Consider the following 25,935-nt stretch of genomic DNA (forward strand, 5'->3'; position numbering starts at 1 on the left):
CTATTTCGTCTTCTCATGGTACGTCGTCTTCTCGTGCTGTGTCGACACACGCTGCAGTGAAACGACTAAGGACTGTTAGCAACTGTCGCTGCGAAATGTTGATACCAATTGTACTCACCGAAATCCTCGAGGTTCCTCTGCTTCTGCTTCCTCTTGAGAAGCTTTCCATGCATGAGATTGTCAAATCCTTGACTACCCTGTAAAATGTAATACACTCCCGCCATGATGCAGAAAATGCCGAAAGAAAAGGCCCAAACACGGACCACGGCAACGATGTTCGTTCTCCCTCCAACGAACCAGCCGAAGATGGTGAAGCATGTGGCGAGAATGTCGACGACCAGAATCGCGCCAGCTAGCTGCCATGAAGGGATGGATGACCAGAAGGGGCCGTTGGCGCGGGTAATGAAAATGAGCCAATTTTCAGTCAGGGTGATCTCGAGGAATAGAATGGGGTCACGCTGGCCATGATTCTGGACAATGCCGCCTTCGACGCCCTGCTGCTCGCCTGTAAGGTAAGGCAGCATTGTCGTCATCGTGATCCAAGTACCAATAGCGAGGATGACGCCCAGGAGAATTGACATCCCCCAGAGTTTTGGCAAGTTCCATTTTACGGGGGTGCGACTGTACGGCGCATTATCGTATGCGATAGCTAGGGTCGCTATCTTCTCATTAGCCCATGCAGCAAGAACGCGTAAGATGATGCTTACCAATATCCGCGAAGATTGCGATGAACACTACCAGTTGTAGGTTCAGACTCTCGTTTAGGATGGCGATCCACAGACCCAGGAAAATCTCGAGGTGTAATGACAAAGCGATGCGGTAGACGACGTAAGCATACATGCGATGGAAGATTTGGCGCGAGGTTTTCAGCGCGTCGATGATCGCAGAGAGACCGGGAGCGAGGAACACAATATCGGCAGCAGAGCAGGCAGCGTCAGAGGCGCCTTGTACGGCAATACCAGTATCTGCCTTTTTCAACGAAGGGGCATCGTTCACGCCATCGCCAGTCATCGCGACAAGATATCCTCTCTGCTGCAGGATCTCTACAACGTTGTATTTGTGCTGTGGGAACACTTCTGCAAAGCCATCCGCACCTTCAACGAAGTCGTAGAACTCTGATCCAGGCATCTCGCCGCCACCGCTCAGACCGAGCTTCTCAGCATCGAAGATGTTGGTGCCTATATCCAGAGTCAGTCAAGGGTCACGTAGAGAGATTTCTACCCTTACCTAGGCCGAGCTGGCGTGATGTCTCTCGCGCAATACCAACAGCATCACCGGTCAGCATTTTGATGGAAAGACCCAGAGACTTCGCTTCGTTGATCGTGCGATACGTGTCGTGACGCGGAGGATCTGAGCATGGCATGATCCCCAAGATTTCCCAACCTTCATCTTCTCGCTTGCGAGCAACACCTAGTGAGCGAAAGCCGCGCGTAGCAAACTCCGCGACTTTGTTCTTGTACGAGGTTACCACATGTTCCGGGAGTTCACCATCTTCCTCAACAGTCCGAAGCACGAAAAGTGGAGCGCCCTTGACGCATGTTATGCGCTCACCTTGGGGTGACTCGACGACTGCTTGCACTTTCTTGGATACTGGATCGAAGGGATGGAAACGGATGGCTTTGTACTTGCTGAGCACATATTTGGCACGGGGATAGTGGCGTAGAGACTTGAGGAAAGCCTTGTCGATGGCATCGATGCCTTTCTTCTTCCTCGATGCGGCCAAGCAGGCAGTAAGCATCAAGTCCTCCGGATCCACCCCCGGAACAGTATATGGCTCAGCCAGGGAGAGCTTGTTCTTTGTCAGCGTTCCAGTTTTGTCGGAGCACAAGATCTCAACGCCAGCAAGCGACTCAATAGCAGAGAGCTTCTGCACAATGGCTTGCTTCTTGGCTAGGTAAGCTGCGCCAACTGCCATGGTCGTCGTTACAACAGCAGGAAGACCGACAGGCACTCCGACGATCGTTATTGCGAGTGTGAACCGCAGGATGGTGACGATGTCGTTGGATCGATAGAAAGAGCTTATCCAGACAACCAGTAACGATACGATGACCAAAACCAACAGAATTGTGCCAATGCCGTGTAGTACCTGGGTGAAGTGACCGGGCCCGCTAGAGGCGCTGGCAACGAGCGATGCTGCACGTCCAACGAACGTCGAATCGCCAGTAGCTGTGATCACAACGAAAGCCTCGCCGCGCTTGACTGCAGAAGATGCGTAGCACGTATCTCCTCGGTGCTTGTCGACAGCCAATGATTCCCCGGTGATGGAGGACTGATCGACTTGTACGAATGCATTTTCTGTAACGATGCGCCCATCAGCTGGAACAATTACGCCCTCTTCGACTTGTAGAATGTCGCCAGGCACCACGTCAGATGCTTCGATTTCAACCAGGGTGCCGTCGCGTAATACGGTAGCCTTGAGAGCCAGCGTCTTCTTCAATTCTTCCACGATGGAGCCAGCCTGGTACTCTTGGATGAAGCCTACACTCGCATTCAGGAGGAGCAAGCCGCAGATGACACCAAAGTCGACCCAGTCCTGGAGTCCTGCAGCGAGAATGGCAGCCGCTTCCATGACAAATTGAATTGGTCCGACAAAGAACATGAGAAACTTGACCCAGTTGTTCGTTGACTCCTCTGCATATGGTGAGCAAGGGCTGATCGCGGGGGAAGGAAGTATAACTACCTTTCATTTTGTTCTCGCCAAATTTCTTCCGCCGTATGAGTACCTCTGCGGACGTCAAGCCAATGCGCGTGTCAGTCTGTAGAAGTTCTTCTGGGATGAGGCGTGCGCCGCCTGGTTGCTGCGCTTCTTCCTCTTCGTAGTCGGCGTTTTCGCCATCTTGCGACTCCAGATCTTCGATAAGCTGATCTATGTCTTCATCTTCTTCTTCGTCGTCCAACTCGATGTCGTCCATGTGAACGTTCTTTTCTTGGAAATGGTACTTGTCGTACGTCTGGCCATTTGATGGATATATGCCGTCGCGATCCGGCGACGTACCAGCAGGCGACTGCATTTAGTCAGCTTTGATTAACGGCTGGTAGGCCAAGCCTAGTATTGAGGCTGATGTCAACTTACCTCAGACATCTTAATGTGATGCTAGTCGCTAGTAATGTCCAACACTATATGCAGTTTGTTGTTTGTATGGTACAATCGGCCAAGAAATATTTGTCGATTACGCGAAGCGACTAGCTACCTAGGTATGTTGCGAGTGCATCTGCGTCGATGTTGAGTGAAGTGTGGGCCAATGCGCTTTCATCCGTGGAAAGGGCTCCTCTGAGGCATCGTTGCGCGGGAAAGACTTCAGAGCGCAGAAAAACAACCCTGAGCCTGAACACCACGCGGGGTGCGTTAACAAACACAGTCGCGATCGCGCAACGCGACGTTTGTCGTCGGAGGGGCCTGCAGGAACGACCGAGGTGGGTTGGAACGACTCTGACCGGAATGTTGTGAGAACCCCACGGGTTGATGAGGCCACAAGGACGCGCATGATCAGCCTAGCCTGTTTTGAAGTTAAAGGGTCACGTCGAGAACCAGCCGCCAAGATAAGGTGGCCAGCTTGCGGGATCGCTAGGATTGTGAGCTGCGGCGGCCTGCTCCAGGGCTTAAGATTATTAGCTCGGCCCTTGGGGTTTAGTGCATTTGGCATCGCAATCTGTTTGGCATGTAGTCGGCGTGTCTATATTGCGTTAGTATGAGCAAAAGACACCAGACGATAATATCATCGTCTAGAAACCGCAATGTATACGATCGTCATCGTGTTGCTTGGTTTTAAAGATGTTCTGCTTCAGGACTCGTCGTGGTGTGTTGCGCGATAAACTTCCGTGGGTAGAATCCTAAGCCCGCGCCTAGCATGGCCATCCCATGTCACCAATTCAAATCGACCAAATATTGTCACAGATCATCTTCGACATGACGTAGCGCGTATTCCTGTCAGCTTACCGATGGCACACGAGCCTCGCAAGACGATCTATTGCTACTCTTCTAAGAGGCTGGACATGGCAGAACGGAACACAAGGATTATTTGTATGGCTGAGCTGTCTATCAAGACTAAGCTTGACAAGGGCGCTGCGACGCACAGGTCATCCTTAATCTGAGTGGCGCATAGTGAAGTTGAGTTCTTCAATCCGTTGACTTGACGCCATAAAGGGCTCCAAAAACTAGATACGACGGACTTCGTGAAATTGGGTCTGCTGCAGCGCCAAGTTTGACTCGACCCATATCGAGTCTTACGCACCCGTCGAGCATTTGCTTGCTGCAAATATGGTATCCCGAATTTCATGTCAATGGGTCTGGCTAGAAGTGTAAGAAGGTCTTGCCACTACAGCAGTACATCGCGATGTGTGCGTCTGTAAGACCCAGTTTACTGCTTCTGGCGGGATGTCCCTATTCCGTCTGCGTGGAGAGCTTGCACAACAGTCTCTTCTAGCAGGCAGATAAGTAGTATGGGACAAGAATTGAGTCTGCCCTCATGAGAGATTGACCGCACGCTGAACTCGTAAGGCTGACGCGTAAGATCCCTGAGCAATTGCTATGCTTTTGGGAAGATCTGAGCAGATGTTTTGTAGGGTTCCGGTAAACGCACCGTGGACCCAGTTGCCGTGACGTTTCTTTTTCTTCATCTAGAACAGTATCGCTGGTGCACGGTGCACCAACGTGTTTCCAAGGTCGCCTCCGCCCGCCCTCGACGCTACCCATAGCGTGATCGGACCTTTCAAAGCCCTTCTGTCAACGCAGCGACTTGAGTAGGGCTCGAAGGACTGTCACACTAGACGTCTCCCGCCACGCATAGTTCGAGAAGCGTCTTTCTCACATACTTGTAACGCATAGGTGCGTTCCTAAACTCAAGTTCCTCGCGGGCTCCCTGAAGCAGATCGGCTTACCGCGCTCCCTCTCTCTGGATCCACCGTTCGCGCCTGATGCAACCCTACATTGCCTGCGGAATGCGCGTAGACAAGGGAAGAGAACGCGAAGTGTCATCCACCTGAGCGTGGCCGAACCGCGGGATGCCAGCTCGTCTGCTACGCGCCGCTGGGACATAGTAGAGCTGCGCATAACCCCGCTTCTGCTGAGTCTGGTAGGCCGTCCGTTCCACAGATACAGACAGAGAGGTCGATGATCGATGGGTAGAGAGATGCGCTGGATTACTGGCTCAATATCGGCGTTGGCTCCTGGCTGACAAGAACTACCCAGGTAGGAACGAGGGAGGTTGGTCGCGTCGATTTGGTGCAGGCTGTGACAAGCAGCTCGACGTCTGGACAACCGGAGATTGTGCCCATGTAGCGCGTCCTCCAAGCTCTGCCGAGTATATCTCTTTACCACGAACGTTATCTGGCATTGCGGCCAAGACACCGAAGATGAATGGCAAGTTGGCTGGGGAGACGCGTCCGAAGTTTGGTGGGGCATGGCCCGTGCGCGGCCCGAAGACACTTCCACTCCCACTTCAAACTTCGCCCGTCTCCATGAAGTTTGTAACTTCATCATCCCTACAGCTCTCGCTTGGGGTATGACGCTGTCGGAATGCCCTCGGCCAAAAGATTCTTCTTAGACTCCCTGTGGGCGTCTACTTCGCCAGCACTTATCGCTTCCCCTTTCATAGACCTGCTCTTGCTTTCTTGTTCGTTTGGTGTTCTGCAAAAGAGGTCGGCTCGCTGCAGCATTTCCAGCGACGGTGATGGTTATCTTTCTACACTTGCATACTTGAGGTGCTCGTCTGAGCCCTGGTATTACGGTAGGCTATTTGCCATCTTGGAAGGGCATCCGTCAGACAAAAAGAGTTGGGATCCAGCGATTGCCAGATAGGCGGCGATCGTGCACCATGTGTATCGACATACCAAGATGAGACGACTAAACATGCGCTACGATAGACCGACAGCGAAACTGCGTTACAGCTGGTTCGTGGTTGCCTCTGGACCCATTGAGGCGTCATGCTCCCCCTTTCCAAGCCCTTTGTCCGCAAGCTGCATCGAGAGGACAAACATCGCCTCATTGTGTTCGGTGCGTATGCTGGCTTCGTGGGTGTATCGGGGCGTTGTCCAGCGTATGGTATAGCTGATGTGTGGGGAGGGCGGTTGGGTCTTCTGTCGGTCGATGAGAGTCGGAGGAGGCTGCCGCTGCCGTCAGCACATCAGGTATGGTGTCGTCGAGTCTCGTTACCAGGGCGCTCCACTGGAAGATGTGGTAGTGTAGCTGAATTTGCTATAGGAGTCATGCCTGTCGGCAAGCTGTCGCCTGGTCAGCACGACTGGTCGCTCCACCGCGAATAACAGGGGGATACACTAATTAGAGGCGCAGTCGATGTCTCTCTTGGCGACTGCTCGACTGTTGAATGGGCAACTCTCAGTGTCCCTTACTGTGGGGGATGTTCGCGCTCATTGCAGCGAGGGAAAGGGTCGGCTGGGGCGTCGGTTCGTGTAGCTCCTCAGTCGGTCGCGTTCTAAGTTGCTCCTATTGCAGCTGGCCTAAGATGTCTACTCAGGCTCGACGTGGAGTACAGGGAGATCCAGAGAGCTTCATCAAAGTAGCAGGCCTGTCTAGTCAGCCTCGTCGTTCCGTAGGCGGCGCTCCGGGAGTTAGCGTATCTTGACGCCCGAGCTTCCGGCCACTGCGTACAAACTCCCTCCCTCCCTTACCCCACCACGACGATACATCAGTCGCCGGCCACGATTTTCGGGCGATCATCCAGTTAAGTTGGCTCGTAAGTTACCCCTCGCTGCATAGCTCAGGATCGAAGGGCTATCAAATTCGCGTGCAGCAACCGTTGACAGACGTTGTGAGCAGAAGCGATACCGAACCTCACGAGAGTTTGCTACTACGTACGATATAGCAAACGTCTCATCGGAGTTCAAGCATTTTGTTAACGAAGCGGCTTCTACTGCGGTACTTCAACGCCAACACAAGAGTCCGACAGACCTCACCGTGAGTAGTCTGCATACCTGGCCGCCTGCTAAACTGTTGTTGATGTCTCGCACAGTTACTTTGCTACACTTGCTACGCAGGAGTCCTCCAGCTTCGTCGTGTGCAGCCACACGGTCAATCGAGACGAGCGACAACGAGCAAGTTCGCAGTCAGCATCTACCACCACGGAGAGCAACTGAACTGGAAACGCTCAAGATCATGGCCAACATGTGAGCAACAATGCTAAGGTTGTTCTGAATTAGTACTGACATCTCAAAGGCAAGCGTTTGGACCTCCACGTTCCCGTCCCCGTACGCACTACGATAACAAGGTGAAGCCTTGCCTGAGCGCCATGCCCGTCGAGCTCCAACGTAATACCCTGGATTATGTCACCGACGCCCCTTCGGCTTTGGTCAATATGTGCCATGCCTCGAACGTCCTTTCGCATGTCGCAAACGAGTTTCTTCAAGCTGGCAAATGTCTCGAAACAAGTAGCGAAGCGAATCGCACCGCGTTCGACTTGGCTGAGTACCTATTCACCTCTGGAGGTGTCATCCGGCAACAACCCATTTACGGCTCAGACACAAACGATAACAGAACTGATCGTGTCATGGCCATGGCTTCAGGGTTCACTACTCTCATCATCACTCGACGCTCGCCCCATCTCCGCCCGACTGAGCTTTACCCACTCGATGATGGCACCATGGCGAAATACAAGAAAACCATAAACTCTTTCCGGGCTTTGTCATCGCACGCGAAACAGCAATGGTGTGAAGCGCTTTCGCGTGGCGAGGACCGAGCCATCCTCCTCTTCTTGTTCTCAATCCTTCGCCGCCTGGATACCATTGTCCTGTGCGGCAGCACACACTGTCTGCCTTTCAGGTGGTCTCTTCAACGCACGGCCGATTTCTCCGCAATCCGCGTTCTGAAATTATCCGACATCACCGACCGGACGCTCTCTGACAGCTGTCGCTATATCATGACACTCCCAAGTTTGGATGAGCTGATATTCTCTGATATGAGTCTGACGCAGCCCATGATCCGAAATCCCGGGATAGACACGCTACACATCGACACCCTTCGCTTCCTCCGTTGTTATGCAACGCCTGCAGCTGTCGCATCTATGGTTACAGCCTGTAGGTACCTCGAGACCTTCGAGTATACGGTCAGCGGTGTGCAGTACTACAAGACTCACGATACTTACATCGGGAACAAAGATCTGCCGATGGTTGATCAACTGGGCCACAATGATCTTGTGCTGAAGAAAATCACAATCAGCTCCATGGACTTTGTTCCCAAGCTTGACTTCTTGCGCATGAGCCCACTGCCTAGGTACTGGGTACTGGAGTATCTGGATGTTGAGACGCGATACTTTTTGCCCGACAAGGTGAACGGAATGCCCCAGGATCGGACCGATCATCGAATCGTGATCATGACGATGAGCAACTTGCTCCAGACGCTGATTTTACGCGATTGCAGCTGGGACAAGATGTTGCTGGTAATGCACCTGTTTGTGATCGCGAAAACCACTGGAGGGATGTACCCTGACTTCACAACACTCTTCGTTAGCTACAGGAAGCCCATGACCGAGAATTCTTCGGCCCTCGCAAAGTTGCGAAAGCTTGCCTCAGCTTGTGAGGCTGCCGGTATCAACGTTGTCATCAAGGCCAAGGAAACAGGTTGGCTGAAGAAGTCCCGCAAGGGTCCCGCTCGTAGGTGATACTGCAACTGGAGTTCACGTCGCGACTCTATCCTTCTGCGAGTGTCACAAAATTCTACCTGATCCTGGTAAGAGGTAGCTAGTAATGTTCAAAGGGCTTTCATGCACACGATAAGTTCATGGCAATGATAGACGTGGGTCTCAGTCCATACTGTCGACTACACAACCAACTACACATGTCGCGAATGTACAATAACCTAATAGATCTTCTTCAATGGCCTTGATTGACAATTCCTTCTGTTTATCGATTCATACATGTCGAACCCAAGTACTAGATTGATATTGCAGCAAGCGACATGGGTCTTGTGCTTCGACGTTTCGGCGTGCAGTGCTTTTCGTAGATGAAGGTGAAGATAGAAACTGAGAACTTTGGAAGCATCATGCATAGCTTTATGACGTCATCGGGAAAGCGAACTTGAAGATTGCGCGAATGTGCTTTGTGATAGATGCGCTTATTGGGGAAGGAGAAATGGATCGGGGGTAGTGCACATGTAGGTGTTGCACGAGGCGCAGCATCGGAGCTTTTTAGCTGGCGAGGTTTGGGGCTTCCTTCATACGCGGGCACACGACCTCCGGACCGTTCGACTCGTCCACGGGTATCTTCCCATAATCTCCCAACGCACACTATAATGCGCAATGCACTTTCTCGCATACATGCAAACATCGTCCGATGAATCACGACCTCCGCACACTTCGATCGATCTGGGCGCACGTAGCATGCGCTGAAAAGCAAGGCTACCGTAGGGCTGGTGCTCGAACTAGCACTTATGCGGTCCGCACCACACCCTTTTGGGCGCTACCCCTTCGCTAACGCCATTGGCCCAGCTGAACAATAACCAATTCCAGCATCACAACGAATAGCTAGGCGAAGCGTGGTGTACTCGTATGAAAGCCCTCGGTAGCCCCGTAGGCGCCTGTGGGATGATAACAAGCCTTCATCTGCGAGGGCTGAGGAATCACAGCGCGAGGGCCACGTACTGAACTCCATAGGGTTGGCGTAAAGGCTTGGATAGACGGTACTCTAGAAAGTATTTGGTTGGTACTACTGACTTTTGCATAGCGATAGCGCAGTGATGCAGATGTTGGTATGTGATAGAAATCTTGTGGCGTTGCTAAAGGATGCATTCACTGAACTGAGGCCTTCGTGTGGCTTGCTGTATCCATCTTGCACAACATCAGTGCGGTAAGAAGCCCTCTGAGTATTGTTTCGTGCGGTTGATCCATATATTATGCGCCTGTTCCTTTTCTTGAGACACGGGTCGCTACCCGACAACCCTCCAAACTCTGCGTTAGGAGTTGCCTACGTTCATAGCAGGCCATCTGCACTTCGCTCGTTACTCTCATAAACTCCACTCTCATTTCAAATATCATGAAATTCTTCACCTACGAAACCTGGGGGGTGCCCAGGGCCTGTTTCGATCCGTCATACAACTTCGTCCGTTCGCACTTCGTCTCACCCTTCGTCCTCGCATGCATCCGCGCCTTGCTCAGCATATACTGCTTCACCACCATCATAACATGCTACACCTGGCTGGCGAATGAGACGGCTACGATCAAACTCAAAGATATGAACATAGGATCCTATACCATCCAACAAGGCAATGCAGCTATCGGGCAGTCGTTCTCATTCTTCACCTACCTCACCTTCTGGTCGCTCGGTTTCTACTTCCTCGTCTCGAGCGTACACACCTTCATGTATGCGTTCCGGCAACGAACATGGTTACACACTTGGCCAAAGTACTTGCAGCTCTTGCATAGCATGTACTACTCCACCATGACTTCGTTCCCGTTCTTGGTCACGATCGTCTTCTGGGGGACCATGAACTCTGGGTGGCCGGCTGGACGATTCGAACAGTGGATCAATATCTCCGTTCACGGTCTCAACAGCGTCTTTGCCGCGACTGAGATCATATTATCAGCAACTGAGCCACAGCCGTGGCATCATCTGTCCGTTGTCCTTGGGGTCTTGTCGATTTACCTTGGGCTCTCGTACCTCACGCGGTATACTCAGGGCTTCTATGTGTATGAGTGGATGAACCCGGCACACGGCAACGCCAGCATTGTTCTGCATGTCTTGGGTTATGCGGGCGGAATGATTGCGCTGTTCGTGCTCGCACGGTACGCAATTATAGCACGAAATATGCTAGCGCGACGACTGCAGGGGTCTGAGGAAATGGAGTATGGCGAGAAATACATCCAACTTGAAGATGATCGGTCCGATACTTGGTCGGCGAAGGTCGGGGTGGTCAAGCCGACACCCATGCGCGTGCAGAAGAAGCCAGAGATAGTCGTTTCCGAAGTTTAAGAGGTATTGCCGAATTAGCATCAGGGTTTATGTAAGATATGGATCCAGTCATGACAGAGTTTTGCGCAATACCATCCTCCGGATATGAATCAGCTTCCCCTTTAGGCTGTAGAGTAAGGCTTTCGTGATCTGGCATGTGCACGGTCAACTGAAAGCATACTCTGGTCCCGCTCATCCACTATACACACTTCCACTTCTTGCACAGGTCGATTCCTGCCGGTCACAGCCCCAATGCCAAAGTAACCAGAGACCAGGCGAAAGGCGGCTGTCCATGCGAGTTTCAGTGTTGGTTTGGAGGCCTAAGGCCGGGCAGTGAGGGGCTGTACGGGAGTAAACTCACAAACGATCAACAAAACAATCGACAATCCTCGATGTCATACCAAGGCTGGGGCAATCGAGCCCACGGGTGTCGCGGCTACGTGGATGTGCATTTTCAGTGTAGTGGCCTTGTGTACTGTCAAATGCGCAGTTGCCACTTGTTTGAAAGATGTTCCTGGCATCGATGCGCAGAATCGATCTCGTTGATAAGTTCTGTGCAATCTCTTGGGAATTGCGAGTTCTGGATTGTCCATCAAGCTTTGGCGCAGTATGTGCGAGAGACGTGTTCACCGCCTCCTTCCTTGCCCACCATGTGATGAACCCGAGTTCTGATGGATACTGAATCTCGTTAACGATTGCAAGACTACTACAGACACACGTCACCACCGGGCTAACCGGCAAAGGACCTTAGACACATTGCAGTGCCTGTAATTTAGACTTCGAGCGATTTCTGTGGGGTTGACGCAGGTCCTCCGTGGGAGTGGCTGATGAGACAAGGCCAGCGTCGTGACGCCATGGCTCGACATCGCCAACTGTATTACATCGCGAGAGACGATGTCAAGGCGGAAGATGATGAAGACGAAGTCTGCCTTGTTGATAAGCGTCACGCCCAAGATCCGCGGCTAAACAGTCTTCCAAGGCTTGCTAAAGCGACGACGAGAGGCTTTCGTAACGCTCCGGCGCATTGTGGTCCAGTACTAGAAACAAAGGGTAGTAGCAATGTTTCCTTATTGTTGCCGCAGCTGAAAGCATCACGAGACAATGGAATGCCGAGCTGATGTATGTCATCGCCCGTTTGCACTGATGCGCATCAGCATTTGTGCGTTCATGTGGCTCAGCCAATGCGGGCTTTGGCAAAATGGACAGGGTTAGCAACGGCTCGACGCGATGCACAAGACATGAGCATCGCAAGATTTCTTGTTGTTGCCGCTGAGAAGGTGTGGTGATATCTGGACGCGACAGTGATGGTTGAGGATGCACGCGGACAGGGGACCGATGCCATGGATGCGTTGCAGCCTCGGTTACGAAATACTTGCCACGTTTGTGCTTAGCGCGCCCGCTATCTAAAATTAGGAGATAGGAGAGGCAGTGCTGGCGTACTCTCTTTCATCTCAATGGCCCTTGGTGATCGCGTCTTCCGCTACCCATTGCCACCTGCCCGACTCGTTGCATACTCAGAGTAGGATTGTTGCCGCTGGGCGCGTTCCCTCAGCGCCCTCCTTGCTGTTGCGCTGAATGCAGAGGCGAGCGGCTGGCTGCACAGAGGTCGAGTGACCACGTACCGCCTTGAGCCTCACCGCTTACTTTTCGGTAATATCATGTCAGTAATGCGTAGGGCGTTGGAAGGGTTTCTCAGGTGCCGGACCCGTATCGAAGACGGCGAGCCTCGTTGAAGCTTGGGCGTTTGGCCTGAAAAGTTAGGCCAGCAATGCGTCTCAAAATCCTTTCAGATGAACCCAGATATGGAGTCCTCTAATTTCACATCCATTTCCGTCAGATCTGAGCTTCAATTGGAGTTTCTCTGTCTTGGCCCCGTTGGTATGTCTTCAGTATGCACCGTTTAAGCAATCTGCACGTCCTTCTGTAAGGATTGTCCCTTCCGACATCTACACATAGCAATTTACCAGCTCACGCCTTACCCCTGCGCCCGACGACCACCGCCACCCCTCTGCTACGCCGCACTAAGGTCGCCAACCATATGTACCGCACCTGTTCCACTGACGATACCACGCACCCGGGATTTCGGAAGCATAGAACAGTTGGAGCTATCGGATCTACGAATCGGCTATTAGCATCGTTTAAACTCGCTCAAATACTACAGTGGTGCAGTAGCGCAACGCCCTCAAGCCGCACCTCACGTCCACATTCAACACCAAGCTGTTAGGCCTGGTCTGCACACCCCTGCGTTTAGCCTTGGACATATCTGCATACGAACCAGCTCTCTTTAGGATGCTACCCGGCGCCCAGCTGCTGACGATCCCGACCGCATCGTCTAACTATAAGCTTGACGATATGTCATCTACAGGCAAGCTAGTCCTGTCCTCCAATCGACTTATACTTCACCTCCAAGGCGGTTCGACGCACAACGAAGACGAGGAATACATGGCACAACACAATCACCGTTCCAGCCGCTTGCAGACTGAGAATGAGCTGTGGCTAAATATGCCTGCCTCTTCTGCACAACAACAAGAGCATGGTAGTCGATTAGAGCCATCTGCCTACAAAGCAACCTCGCAGCGAATCAGTGTATGTTCTACGAGCGCGTCGAACCTTAACAAACCACTACCACCATCGCCGTCCGGTTCAGAAAAGCGATCTCGCAAGCCAACCTCGTTGCGAGGGTTTCTCCGACGCGAATCTCAAGAGCAACCGGAGTCAACTCACCTCCGACCTGAACCATATCAACCAAAACGGCACTCGGCCAGCCTGAACGTAGACACAAGCAGCCAACACCGTCATACTTACTCGAGAAGTATGCCGAACTCTCCCTACGGGTTCGGTCAGTCTAGTTATCAGGACCCAGCGACTTATCCTCGAGCGCATTCTTCGGCCTCAAATTACTCAGACGCGGTGCAGTATCAACCGTACTCGCTGCCAGCACAACAGCAATCATCTCGGCCCCAACAGCAACGTGCTGTTTCTATGAACCCTTACTTCGAGACAGCATCAACACCACGATCGCGTACCTTCCCCGAATCTACGCTCGGCGTTACAGCCCGCGACAACGCCTCCGGCCGGCCACGGCCGCACACAACATGGAGCTCTCCCACCGAGGCATTCACAGACGTGTCTCAATTTCATCTTTTCGCAGAGGCGATGACTGGCCTGCCAGACGACAACGAGGCCTTTTCACCGACCGGCCCACCGCAGCTTCGAGGTTCACTTTTCGCCCGAAGAAACACTAATGATACTATCCCAATCCCTCTTCAACATCCCCAGCATTCATCGAGGACTCTGCCGACACGGCGGCCTGCAAGGGAACAAAGAGACGACTGGCAGAATTTTGAGCCACCGCCGCTTATCTCGTCACGAGCAGCGCCTGCACCAAACCATACGATGTCGGTGCCCAACCCACCTCTTGACGCTTATCTGCAATGGCAGCCACCATCGCAAATGGACGCCGTTACAGCGGAACTGAACCTGCTGGGGCTGAATGACCCTCAGGGATCCGACGATGAACTTCCGGACTATCAACAAAGCCAGGCGGAGATGACAGCGAAAAAGAGACAAGAGGCGTCAGCAAGGGCTCGCGAACTAGAAGCGAGATGGAGGGGTACGCGGAGATGAATTTGATCGTGGAGAAAGAGGTCATTCGGACAAATTAGAACTAATATACTGTATGAAATCAAGGTTCTCGTTCCTGCATGCGAATGTCAATCTCGTCAGCCTTCGCGATATAGGCTTCAGACCCAAATCTGGACTCGCTATTCCACATCGCCGGCTTTTCGATGGGCCAAACAATATCCAGGCTGCATTTGACCCCGGTCTATCGTTCCAGATACCTAATTCTTGTACATCTATCCGTAGTTCTCTACACATATTGGTATCGAAGTGAACCACATTCGCATGACCGCTGCGATTATGGGGATGATGCAGCGTTGCGGCACCGCCCCCGCGATCGCCTGTTCCGGGCCGGCGTATCGTTAGATTATTTGTATTGGCTACATTGGTGTTATGCCAATAGAGCTTGTAAGGGTCGGATGTTTACCGGAAAGGGAATTTGGCCCCTACATTGATTGACTCCATGTGTACAGAGGAGTAATTTGCATGGATACAATTTCCAAAGTGAATATTGGTGTAGCTGATACTCATGATAGGGAACATAGTCAATACTGTTGGACAGGTGTCTCTGGGCGGGTATCGCGCTGGCACACCTAATTTGAACCGAGCAGTCACCCACAGCACATCCCTTCGCGCATAGCATGTTTGACGTTGTCACTTCGCTGTAAGCAAACTATTAACTGTTCAGTAGAGAGTCGTTCAGCTATGTGCGAGTGGATAAAGGTATGGAAATATGCCTTGCGGACAGCCTCGTGCGGATCGGAAATTTGACTGCGTGATGTACCCGGCCAGTCGATATCCTGCATGGCGAGAGAGCGGCATGAACATGGTCGGTAATACGTACTTATGGAGGCTGGCCAATCATTGAAGTTTTGAGTCACACCCTTCTCATGCCACCTTTTTTAGCTTACCCAGATACCGTCACGGTGCTAGCTTCCGTATGCTGTGAAAAGACGAAGGCGTGGGGATCATGTATGGTACACTCATGCGACTGCGCGTAGTCAACTGACCAGTCTACACATCAGTAACCACGTCAATGGTAACACGGAAGTACCTAAGGACCCACTGGAATGCACGTACGTCTCGAAGGAGAGTAAAGTATATGCGGGGAGTTTGGGGGCGGAAAAGCTTATCATGCGCACGTTGTATGCTGTAGTATACCCAGCGGGCCAAGATCTCGACCTAGCATTTTTTAATGCATACTGTATCAATGAGGCTCGAACCGCCGAAGCGTACGGTATGGCTTATGAAGCGTCCATGTGGCAATACCACACACCATATTCAGCTGCATGCAAAGCACCACACTGTCCCTGCGATCGTCTTCTAAGGTTTCCATTCCCATCCTGGGTAACACACCCGCTTCTGCGCCGAAAAACCATCCCGCGGGTTGGGCATGTGCAAGCCTAAGCGCAACGTTACACGGAACAGAGGCACGGTCGCTATCGCCGCTACCAAGAGTTGTGGTTTACTATGCCCGCCAACCCGGAATTGAGGCTGTGCAAACGCACGTCAGATGCACGCGGGCCGGAACGATCAACAAATGTTTGAAAATAGCAGATGATGCATAAGGGGGAAGATGAAGGGATTAGCAAGTTGATAGTTTTAAGCTGCAGCGGTGATCACAATACGTCGTTGTAGAATAAAGAGGATGGGGAGGGGTAATGGTTCGGGGGGTCTGGAAGAACGGTGAGCTCGCAGGTGCAGGTGCAGGTGCAGCTGACTGGGGGTCGCATACAGGCCAGCGAAGACGGCTGTCTTCGCCTAAGCGATCGACTGAAGTCATGTATCCGACGATGCTCCTACTGCATGTGCAGTGTTTCGCGTTCGCGTTGAGTCGGTGCTCGTTTTCCGGTCGGGATCTCGGCGGCCATTCCCAAGCTTCCTGTGCCCACGCTGTACATCATGCGCCAGGCTGAGCGACAGCGCAAAGCTTTTCCATCTAACTGTCAGTAAATCCTGTGTTAATCAGCATATCTGGGTAAGGGGAAGTGGACTGCGCTGCCGTGCAGGAGTGAAGAGCATTTCCGTTCCTAATAAGCCTAGTGCAGTTTCCGAGTAATGACGTCATGATAGTGTGTCTCTTCCGCGCGACTACCCAGGTATTGATCGATGTAGCTGTCCACATCCACCGTTGACTACATGCTGTAGAGTCACATTTCTACGACTACCTAAAGCATTCTTGTTATCGATGTATCTTCAATTAATTGCTGTCTAGGCCAAAACGGAACCGCCTGCTACTAAACCATGGAAGTATTGACACCTGCTATCCCTCATTCTGTATTTGATGTGGAAACAAGAGGGTCATCGCCGGACGTGCCTTGATGAGTTTTCTCACCCTCTCGGATGTCTCTTTCCCGTTTCATGTCATCAATCCAGCCCTTGTAGACAACCTCCCCCTTTTGTGGCCGTTCCATTACGCGGTACATATACTGATTCTCCGCCGCCAACCAAGGCGGCTGGTAATGCTTGACAGGTAACTCCGGTAAGTTTTGCCTTGCGCTGGCTTCCCAGTTCGGATCGGTAATGGCTCTAGGTTCTAGTCCTGGTACCCACAAAACATCTCCCCCAGCAAACTCGCCTTTTTCGTCAACCCAAAGTTTACGTGCGAGCATGAGCATGTACGTCTCATATGCATCCGCCACTATGAGACCATCGGGGTTGTGGAAGCGACCAAATCTTGCGGCGAAGCCATCTAGTAAGACGCAGATCTGCCAGTGTTCGCGTTTGGTGCTGCGCGATAGATCTTCTAGCATCCGGATCAGTGCGCTGCCGCTTAGTACTCCTTCTGGCCAGCGTTCCTCGCGACCCTCACGTATGAGAGGAGCTGTTTCACGAACAAACCCGGGAGGCTGGCCAACATGATTGTTCCGAGGATCTAACGTCATAGGTGTCTTTAAGCTTGACGACGCTGGAGGGGCCGAACTTTTAGGCAAGGGCGTTCTATGTGAAGGGTCTGTCCAGAATGGCGACTCTTCCGTAGTCACGGCTTGCGAAGATTGAGGCTTTCGAGGTCTGAGGCGTGACAGAGCCTCTGGCGGCGGGTCCTGCATCTCCACATCGTCTGGCGAGTAATCAAGATCCATGGGATCATCTGTGATGGGTTCCTTCCGTTGACCACGCCCGCGAGATCTTAAATTCCGTGACATTTGATGCGATATTGCGGTAAAGTTGTTGCGAGATGACGATGACCTTATTTACTCTGTGACTAGAAGTACGTGATTCCTCTCACTATTTGAAGTCAAAAGGTTTGCTATGCTTGAAGACACCACGTCACATGAAGAGTCATCAGCGAGACAGATATGAACCACGAGACGCGCATTGCATCCTGGTCGATTTATAAATCGGCATGATAGGTGTACTTTTGGATTCTAGGTTACATACCCAGCATCACAAAAGCATGATGCAGCACTTTCCGCCTTCAACACGACAATGGAAGGGCTATCGTGACAAAACGATCGCTGAGACCGATCGCAGGCTACTCAAACAACAGAATGAGTCTGTTGAACCTGCATTTTGCCATCTTCCACAACGTTAACCAAATCTTCCCTGGACCCATCCTTGACCACACCCCTAAATATTCCACACCAACGGCGGTATCCTGGGACTGCGATGCCGAAAATTTGCAAGAAGCTATCCGTAACCTATCAACCAAAACCGAGAGAAAAGTGGACAGTGATCCAGAAGCTTGGTAGCATGGGCGGAGGTTTCAACGGCGGCATAAGCAAAGTCCAATGTAATAGTCCAAAAGCTCGGGGTATGGTGTTCATTGAGAAGCGCTTCAACAGAGACGCGTTCGAGAATGATGTACCGCGCAAAGAAATCCAGATATTGCACCAGGTCCAGGACCACGAACATATTGCTAAGATGGTGGACCACTTTTTCGATAAGCACAAACCAGACGGAGCTGTATATCTGGAGTATTGCTCGGTAGGTAACCTGGCAGATGTGGCGCTTAATGTTGCTATGGGAGCTCACGTCAACGAACATAAGATATGGGAATGGTTCTATCAACTGTCTGCTGCCCTTACGTACTGTCACCGTGGCCCGCAGCCAAGAATGACCGATGACGAGATATTTCAGTCGGGTTGGAGTAGAATATATCATTGCGACATTAAGCCTGCGAACATCCTGCTGACGATAGAAGGGGATACAATTATAGCGAAGCTTGCCGACTTTGGATTAGCTGTAACTGAAGACTATCTGTCGCTTGAACCTAGTGTAGAACGCGCTATAATGAGGCCAGGGGGGACGCCTGGGTTCGATGCTCCAGAAGCTCCACTCCTCTGCGGCCCTTCAGATGTCTGGCAACTAGGTTTGAGCATGGTCTGCGCATGTACCGGAATTCAAGGGCCGCGAAGCAAAGAATTCCCTCATGGTCAAAGATGGGACGAAGAACGACCGGCCGGCTCGAGCTATACGAGAGAACTCAGTGGCATACTGAAGAAAACTCTCGACAAAGACTTTCGAACGCGGGTGCGCATATATCCCCTGTTGACGAACGTCAAAGCCGAATATGCGGTGATAAAGGAACGGCTTCCTGTCGACAAAAGGCTGCATAGAGTCTACGATTTAGCCGAAGAGCACGGCAAAGGGAAGCCGCCAGCGGGACATCGCAGACCAAAGCATCATTTCACGAAGTGGGAGGGCCCGGCTCGTCCCGGCCATGCAGCTGACCATAGCAACCCGATGCCGTTCTATGGAGCGGGATTCGATGAAGATGAGCCGGACCAGTTCAACTTCGGAATGGGATTTAATCCTTATATGCCCGGTAATTTCGACCCGAGGCGCATGAATGCATTCAATCAGGGCTTATGGTGAGTCCAAACGCGTGATGAGGTAGCTGAAGCCGTCGGCGACAGCCGCATCATGTGTTTCAAGAGTTGTGCCAACCCCACGAGTCTTCGAGTTGATTAATGGTCGCTGTGGGAGGAAAGCCATGCGATCTTTCACAGGCATACCATAGATCGCGAAGCTGTTCTTGATCCTCACGAAGTGTGAAGCGATCGCCGACTGGGAATGTTAGATATGAGAGCAATATAAATGTTACACACAACAACCCCTCGTCAAAGTCGCGTTATGAGATCGGAATAAGCTTACCTAATGCGATCGCGAAGCAGGCAACAAACTTGCAAGGAAACCACTTGGAGTTCGATTGGGCCACTCCGCATAGTGTGCGGACGTTGTCTTGAACGGTTCTGTCCACAATAGCGCGTGATGCTTTGTGTGCTGGTCCAAGTTGTGGAATTGTCGGATCATGTACAATCAGCAGCATATGAGCTAAGAGGTTATACTGGGTGCCCATAACGTGGGTCTTTTGGTGGAAGCGAATGTCCGGGAAGTTTCTCCCGCTACCGTCTCGATCTTGCCGAAAATAATATGGGTCGAAGCTGTCAGGCCTACACTGTGTCCAGGATCTGTTCTCGTCCATCAGTTGGTTGTAGCGGGCAATGCTGTTTCTACCTTCCCCAAAGACGAAGTTACTCACGTCACCGAGGTGAGCAATCGTTCGTGTAGCCCAGATGGAGTCGTTAGCCGGCTCGAGTGAGCGATCAGCGGGGAAGATGTGTAATTTGAACGCGCGTTGCGTCATGAGTGAGATCCACAGTTCCTGACGGAAAGCAGCCCAGTAGATAGCCTGCCGCCGATCAGGTCCAGATGTCGCAGCGTATGACTGTTCCGCAGCGCGAATAATAGCTTGGGTGCCGAACAAATGGCCCTGGGGGTCGGAGCCGATAATCGAGATGTTCATCTCTTCCAAGAGCCGCAGGATGACGGTCGCAGCAAGCAATGGCTCCTCTTTGATGGTGACGTTGTCGTTCAGCGCTGGAATCAGCGTGTCAAAGCATCGCTGATAGTAGGCATCTGCGATGTAAGGGTCGAAATCGGTGGTTCGACTGAGCTGACGAGCAGATAGCGCAAGAATGGCGTTCCTGAATGAGAGTGGTGGTCAGTTGCTTGCCAACGCATATCCTCAGTAGGCACACTACATACATCAGGGTACTATTCTGCTTGGCCATCTGGACGATGTGAACACCAAAATGATCTCTGGTGTCTACCATGTCGAACTTGTTTTTGTCAATAATAGGCCTTTCTCCGGATAAAAGTACTCACAAACAAGGCGACGTTCTCGATGTAGTGCTGCAGAAGCATTGCTTCTTGCTCATGCTCTAACGGCCATAGCACAGGCTCACCGGGAGGCTGTTGATACACAAAGGTACTAGCGCCCTCTTCATGATGTGGCTGGTATGTGCTCGTGTTGGCTCGTTGGCCATGTAATGCTGGAGGCGCAGGTGCTTGGTGCTGCACAGGAGATTCAGAGTTTAGTAACGACAGAACTGTGAGGTTTTCCGTAGGGGTGAACAAGGTTGAGTTTGGAGTCAAAGCGGTACCCGGAGCACTTCCAGGGGTGCAACTGGGTGATGGCGCATGAACTGAAGGGCTGTCGAATGGAGAGTAGCCATCTTGCACATATTGAGAGCGAATTTCGCTCGATTCGTCCAAGAACTGGACTGCCAAATTGTGTCAGCGACAGATGCAACGGACTCGGGTAAATTCTTACTTCGTGGAGGGTACGACACCCAAGGTTGTTCAACACTGAACGAATCTGAGATTGACGACCGCCGGAACCGTCTACCGCTTTCGTAGACGCATTCTTTCTTCGCCTGCGCACACCTTGCACACGCCGGCTGCTTGCCATCACCTATCATAGCGTCATCAGTATGTCGGCACCACTAGCTCGAGGCTCAAAGCTTACATCGATAATGACGCGTGCGGCATCGATTGCTACGAACGGTTAAGCGATGTCCAGGTCGTGCGCAAAGGATGCGAAGTCTCGTACCATGGCATTTGCGATAAACCTTAACGTGGTCGTGGAAACGCGAAGGATGCGTGTGCGGGCTAATTTACGAAGCTGGGACACGCGCGATAACGATGCACAAAGGGTCCAGGACGAGGAATGCCCGCCGAGATGAGCAGAGTCGTGTCCAACCATGTTCCGCCGGTTACTAAGGACGGGCTTTGGTGATCGCGTCGCGGCTTCGGAAAATCAAGATAGCGTGTCACAGCGGCGACTAGCCCCGCTTCCTACCCCACAGCTTGGCAGGGACAAAAGGGGTAAGTCTCCCCGGCACACTCGTCTGTCGTGTACAGTCACGGCAGTGGCGATAGGCTTACACCACGTTTACTTTGCCGGAAGATTTTGACAGTAAGCTGAACACCTAGATATTACCTGAGTATCTCTCTGTGCAGACAAATCGAAGCTCGTTGCTACTTCATCACATTATTCATCATGCCCCATGCACTATCACCAGAGCAAGACGTGCCGAGCTTTGATGGCAAGAAACTCTTCGTGAACGACGGGTTGCTTCGACCAGGTCAGGTCGGAAAATTGAAGGAATCGTCTCCAGATATGCCCATGGATGAGCTGCGTCGGCGCTACAATGAAGATGGATATGTCTTCCTCAAGGGGTTACTACCGAGGAGCGATGTCCTCAAAGCCCGGGAGGAGTACTTCACGTCGCTCGCATCGAGCGGCGTGCTGAAACCTGGCACCCAGCCAGTAGATGGCATATTCGATCCTGAGAAGGACGCGGCAGACTTCCCTGGTATTGGCGCTGGTGCGGCCCCTGGAAATGGAAAGCCAGGAGAAGCGACGGCGGAGAAATTTGTTAGTCTGGCGCTCGAAGCGCATTATGCAGACTGGTACAAAGAGACGTTCTGCAAGCACCCGGCACTCAAAGACTTCATTGCTCGTATGACCAACTGGGGCGACAACACTCTGGGAGTCCGTAGAAGCTTATTGCGCAACAATACACCAGGAAACAAGGCCATTGGCGTACATTATGATCAGATCTTCCTTCGGCATGGCGAACCGACGAGTGTCACTGCCTGGGTACCCATGGGCGATGTAAGCTTGACTGGAGGAGGCTTGATTTACTTGGAGAACGGTGAGTCCTCTACTTCGGGATCGAGGATTGAGCAAGGTTAACGAGTCTGGTAGGCCATACGCTTGGCCGTGAAGTAGAGGAAGATTTCAACCGAAAGGCAGCAGAAAGTGGATTGAGCGAGGAAGAAACAAGGAACGCTTTCAACCAGAACATGCTATCAACAGGGCTGCTCGCTGACGGTCCACGAGAGTATTCTGACACCTTTGACAGGCGTTGGTTGGTGACAAACTACGAAGCGGGCGACGTAGTCCTCCACAACCCGTTTGCGGTAGGTACTCTGGGGCTCGAGCTGGCGTATATCTTGGCTAACAGTAGTGAGATACACGCATCCACATTGAATCACGATCCAAACAACGTGATTAGGGTTGGTACTGATCTGAGATTCGTCGATGGCAGCAAGCCATGGGACACTGTAAGTACGATGTACACATAAATGTACATTTTGTTGACCAGCATAGCGATGGGACAAAGACTACGAGTTCAATGACGGTGTGTAAGCGGGTCAATCTTGGGTACATCTTTGGCCGCGATGGACCAGCGACTGGGATTGTAGTTTCGATATAGCGTAGTTCACAATCAAGCCCATACACGTCTCCACCTGTCAATATGGTACTTTGCTTGCCAAAGCTTTCCAAAACTCACATCGTCTGCCCCTTCCACCCTCCCATGCATTTGCATCGGCCAAACTGATCTGGTTGCTGACGCCTGGATCGCTATAAACGTAGTAGTAAAGGTCGTCCGTCGCTTGCACGAAGGAAGGGATGCCGCCTGTAGCGTTCATATTCAGTAGTACCGGCTGATTTTCGTTCCACTTTGGCCAAGCAATGTCACTCGAATCGTACCCAATCGCACGCGGAACCGTCGAATTTGTGACGCCACCCTTCGCGTCTTCAACACTTATCACCGGCGAGTTCTTCGTAATGAAGTTGCCCCATATCTTACGGAAAGCGTGTTTGAAGCTTTTGCCGGGGGTTGGAGTTCCGCTCCATAATGCTTGTAGATCATACCCGTGATAGCTCGGAGGCGCACTGAACTGATATTTCCAGCCTTCTGTAAAAGCTCCAGCGGCCCAGTAGCTTGGACAGACGAAGGCGTACTCTGCAAAGACATTGAATAGGCGTTGTTGATTTCCTGTCCCGAATTCACTCATGTTGAGTGCCGTGGGTAGACCAGTACCAGATGTAGCGAAGCGCGTAGCATTGGGCTTCACGTCAAGGTCATCCCCAGGAAACGAGTATGTTCTTTCCAGCCGGGCTTTGTCGGATGCAGAGAAGTCGGGAAATGTCAGATCAATGTAGTCTTGGAAGTCCTGCAGCGTGCGTGCGGTGGGAGGCGAAAGTGGCACGCCTTCGTTTGCCATGTTACCCGACAAGATACGCCTTCCCTTTAGCGACTTTGAAGTAAGGGTTGTGGAGAGGCGGTCCTGGACAAATGTACCGTCTGTTACTGGCAAGAAAGCGAAGGCACCGAAAGGTCCAGCTTCCGAAACTCTGGCGCTGGCACTCTGAAGAACGATGGTATCCGCTGCGCGGAGGCACTTCATGCTTTCCTTCGTTTTTGAGCAGCCGGATGCTTCAAGGAACGCCGCATAGGCTTCTGCGGGCTGTTCATCGTCATAATCGTGCTGATAGGGTACCCATGGACTCGCTGTGATAACATTACGGAAGAGGTCTTCTTTTTGCCGCCCACTGTAGGCTTGAGATTGATAGAGAACAGCGCTCGCTCCTGCACTCTCGCCTGCAATAGTGACTTTGCTAGGATCGCCCCCAAATTTGGCGATATTGGCTTGAACCCACTTCAATGCAAAGTTCGTGTCGAGGAGCCCAGCGTTGAGCGCACCATGCTGCTTCACCTCTGGACTCGAGAGGAACCCGAAAGCGCCCAGGCGGTACTGAATTATGACGCTGACGAAGTCATTCTTATTGGTGGTCATAAATTCGCTGGGGTCTAGCCCGGAGGCGCTGAATAGCCCGTATCCTCCACCATCTTGATCCTGTTAACGAGGTCCGCTACGTTTTGTGCATTGCTTGGAAGATGACTTACGAACCCAGAAGAAGACAGGCAGGTTCTTCGCGTGAGCCGGCGCGTATACGTTCAAGAACAAGCAATCCTCGTTCCCGATCGCGGAGGTGAAGCCATAAGCCGCTGGGGTCTGTGAAGAGGCGCCAGTCTGCGGACAAGCTGGTGGATCGCTCAAAGCTGATGCTATCTTTCTGTTTCGCACAGGGGCTTCAGGAGCGGCGAACCTGAGATTGCCGAGTGGTGGCGCTGCGTACCGAACACTGCAGCGCAAGGTCAACTCTTGGAGGATTAGGGAGATCTCAGACGGAAGATTACCTTTTGAAGATATTGATGCTGGTATTGGCATCATAACGCCCCTCATAGACAGCGTAGCCTAGATCAACCCTGGGTGCTTTCACAGCCCGCGGTACAGGCTCAGCGCCAGATCCAGCGACAAAGAGCGCAAGCGCCAACAAGATCCCTGGACATCTCATTTTGACTGTTGTTCGTGCTTGGAAAAGTATGAGCGGTCGGGAAAGGTGTCACCGTCGCTGCAGGCTGATGTCGACCGTGGCACAAAGCCCAAGGTTGCACGTCGTTGAACATTCTTGCTGCATGTCAGCATCTTGCAGAAGTTCACGGTAAGCGAAACTCTTCGTGAGCATGGCTCAATGTGCGCGCGATCGATGCGTTGATTGGCATGCTCGTACGGATAACCTCCGTTTCGGTACGCTTGCCGTCTCCCGCCTGCCGCAAGAGCCCCAGCGAGGGGGCATAGAGCTGCAGACCTCGGAGCTGCAGATTGTCGTCATTGGACTCGGTTTCTAGACACTCTGTTGTGATCATCATGATTCGCGACTAGGGGGCTGAGATGTAGAAGACGCGCATGTATCGTGCTGACATTGTCTAGTGTTTGACATGAGGGAATTGTGGTGGCTGGTGGCCTCTAGGCTAACGGATTCGGCGCGTGGTGCGCTCAGCGATGACGTAGACGACGCGTCGGCGAACAATTTCGAGGCTCCGAGACGTTTCTACAACGGGTCATTGAGCATGGAATCCGATGCAATTCTCTGCTTTGCATGGACAGTATTGAGTCCATGGAGAGTGACCACACTGGAGAGGTTATCGCACCACATCAGCTACCTAGATACTGTTCGCCATCGCGGCGCGTCTCTTCAAATCAGTCTGTCGCAACAATCATTCTACACCAACGGTCCATCGACACGAAAGCCTGTTACAGTGCATCACGACCCGAGGGTATTTTTAAGCATGCGTCTACATGGAAAGGACGTGGCAAGGGTGGGTGTCAGCTTGAGGCACTGTCAGGGAGCGCAAGGTGAAGAGAGGTGGCATTACGGATGCCGCTGAATTCAATAATATCGGACAGCGACCAAATTTCCCACGACCTACGATCACGCTATACAAGATGTGGTCTTATAGAATTTCGGCAACACCTGTGTCAACTCACGCA

The 25,935-nt window shown here is 52.1% G+C and overlaps 6 protein-coding genes across 6 annotated transcripts; 3 read left to right on the forward strand and 3 right to left on the reverse strand.

Annotated features, from left to right (window-relative positions):
* PMA1 (plasma membrane H+-ATPase) lies at positions 1–3,082 on the reverse strand (the record flags this gene model as incomplete). The annotated part of the gene is made up of 6 exons (XM_049341743.1): positions 1–65; positions 119–658; positions 708–1,178; positions 1,228–2,631; positions 2,681–3,005; positions 3,074–3,082. 6 exons carry the CDS (start codon positions 3,080–3,082, stop codon positions 1–3), a joined length of 2,814 nt encoding a protein of 937 aa, XP_049201248.1.
* Positions 3,083–7,244: 4,162 nt separating this feature from the next.
* Positions 7,245–8,612, forward strand: J4E93_003814 (uncharacterized protein; the record flags this gene model as incomplete). Its single annotated transcript, XM_049341744.1, has 1 exon — positions 7,245–8,612. The coding sequence occupies one exon, from the start codon at positions 7,245–7,247 to the stop codon at positions 8,610–8,612; it is 1,368 nt and encodes a 455-aa protein (XP_049201249.1).
* A 1,369-nt stretch (positions 8,613–9,981) lies between these two features.
* Positions 9,982–10,917, forward strand: J4E93_003815 (uncharacterized protein; the record flags this gene model as incomplete). Its single annotated transcript, XM_049341745.1, has 1 exon — positions 9,982–10,917. The coding sequence occupies one exon, from the start codon at positions 9,982–9,984 to the stop codon at positions 10,915–10,917; it is 936 nt and encodes a 311-aa protein (XP_049201250.1).
* An 8,674-nt stretch (positions 10,918–19,591) lies between these two features.
* Positions 19,592–20,510, reverse strand: J4E93_003816 (uncharacterized protein; the record flags this gene model as incomplete). Its single annotated transcript, XM_049341746.1, has 2 exons — positions 19,592–20,416; positions 20,502–20,510. 2 exons carry the CDS (start codon positions 20,508–20,510, stop codon positions 19,592–19,594), a joined length of 834 nt encoding a protein of 277 aa, XP_049201251.1.
* A 1,295-nt stretch (positions 20,511–21,805) lies between these two features.
* On the forward strand, positions 21,806–22,960 carry J4E93_003817 (uncharacterized protein; the record flags this gene model as incomplete). The annotated part of the gene is made up of 4 exons (XM_049341747.1): positions 21,806–22,463; positions 22,517–22,731; positions 22,783–22,875; positions 22,922–22,960. The coding sequence occupies 4 exons, from the start codon at positions 21,806–21,808 to the stop codon at positions 22,958–22,960; spliced, it is 1,005 nt and encodes a 334-aa protein (XP_049201252.1).
* Positions 22,961–23,064: 104 nt separating this feature from the next.
* On the reverse strand, positions 23,065–24,958 carry J4E93_003818 (uncharacterized protein; the record flags this gene model as incomplete). Its single annotated transcript, XM_049341748.1, has 3 exons — positions 23,065–24,449; positions 24,507–24,745; positions 24,801–24,958. The coding sequence occupies 3 exons, from the start codon at positions 24,956–24,958 to the stop codon at positions 23,065–23,067; spliced, it is 1,782 nt and encodes a 593-aa protein (XP_049201253.1).
* Between the last annotated feature and the right edge of the window lie 977 nt (positions 24,959–25,935).

Source organism: Alternaria ventricosa, assembly GCF_023758065.1.
Source record: "Alternaria ventricosa strain BMP 2768 chromosome Unknown scaffold_5, whole genome shotgun sequence".
NCBI classification, from domain to species: domain Eukaryota; kingdom Fungi; phylum Ascomycota; class Dothideomycetes; order Pleosporales; family Pleosporaceae; genus Alternaria; species Alternaria ventricosa.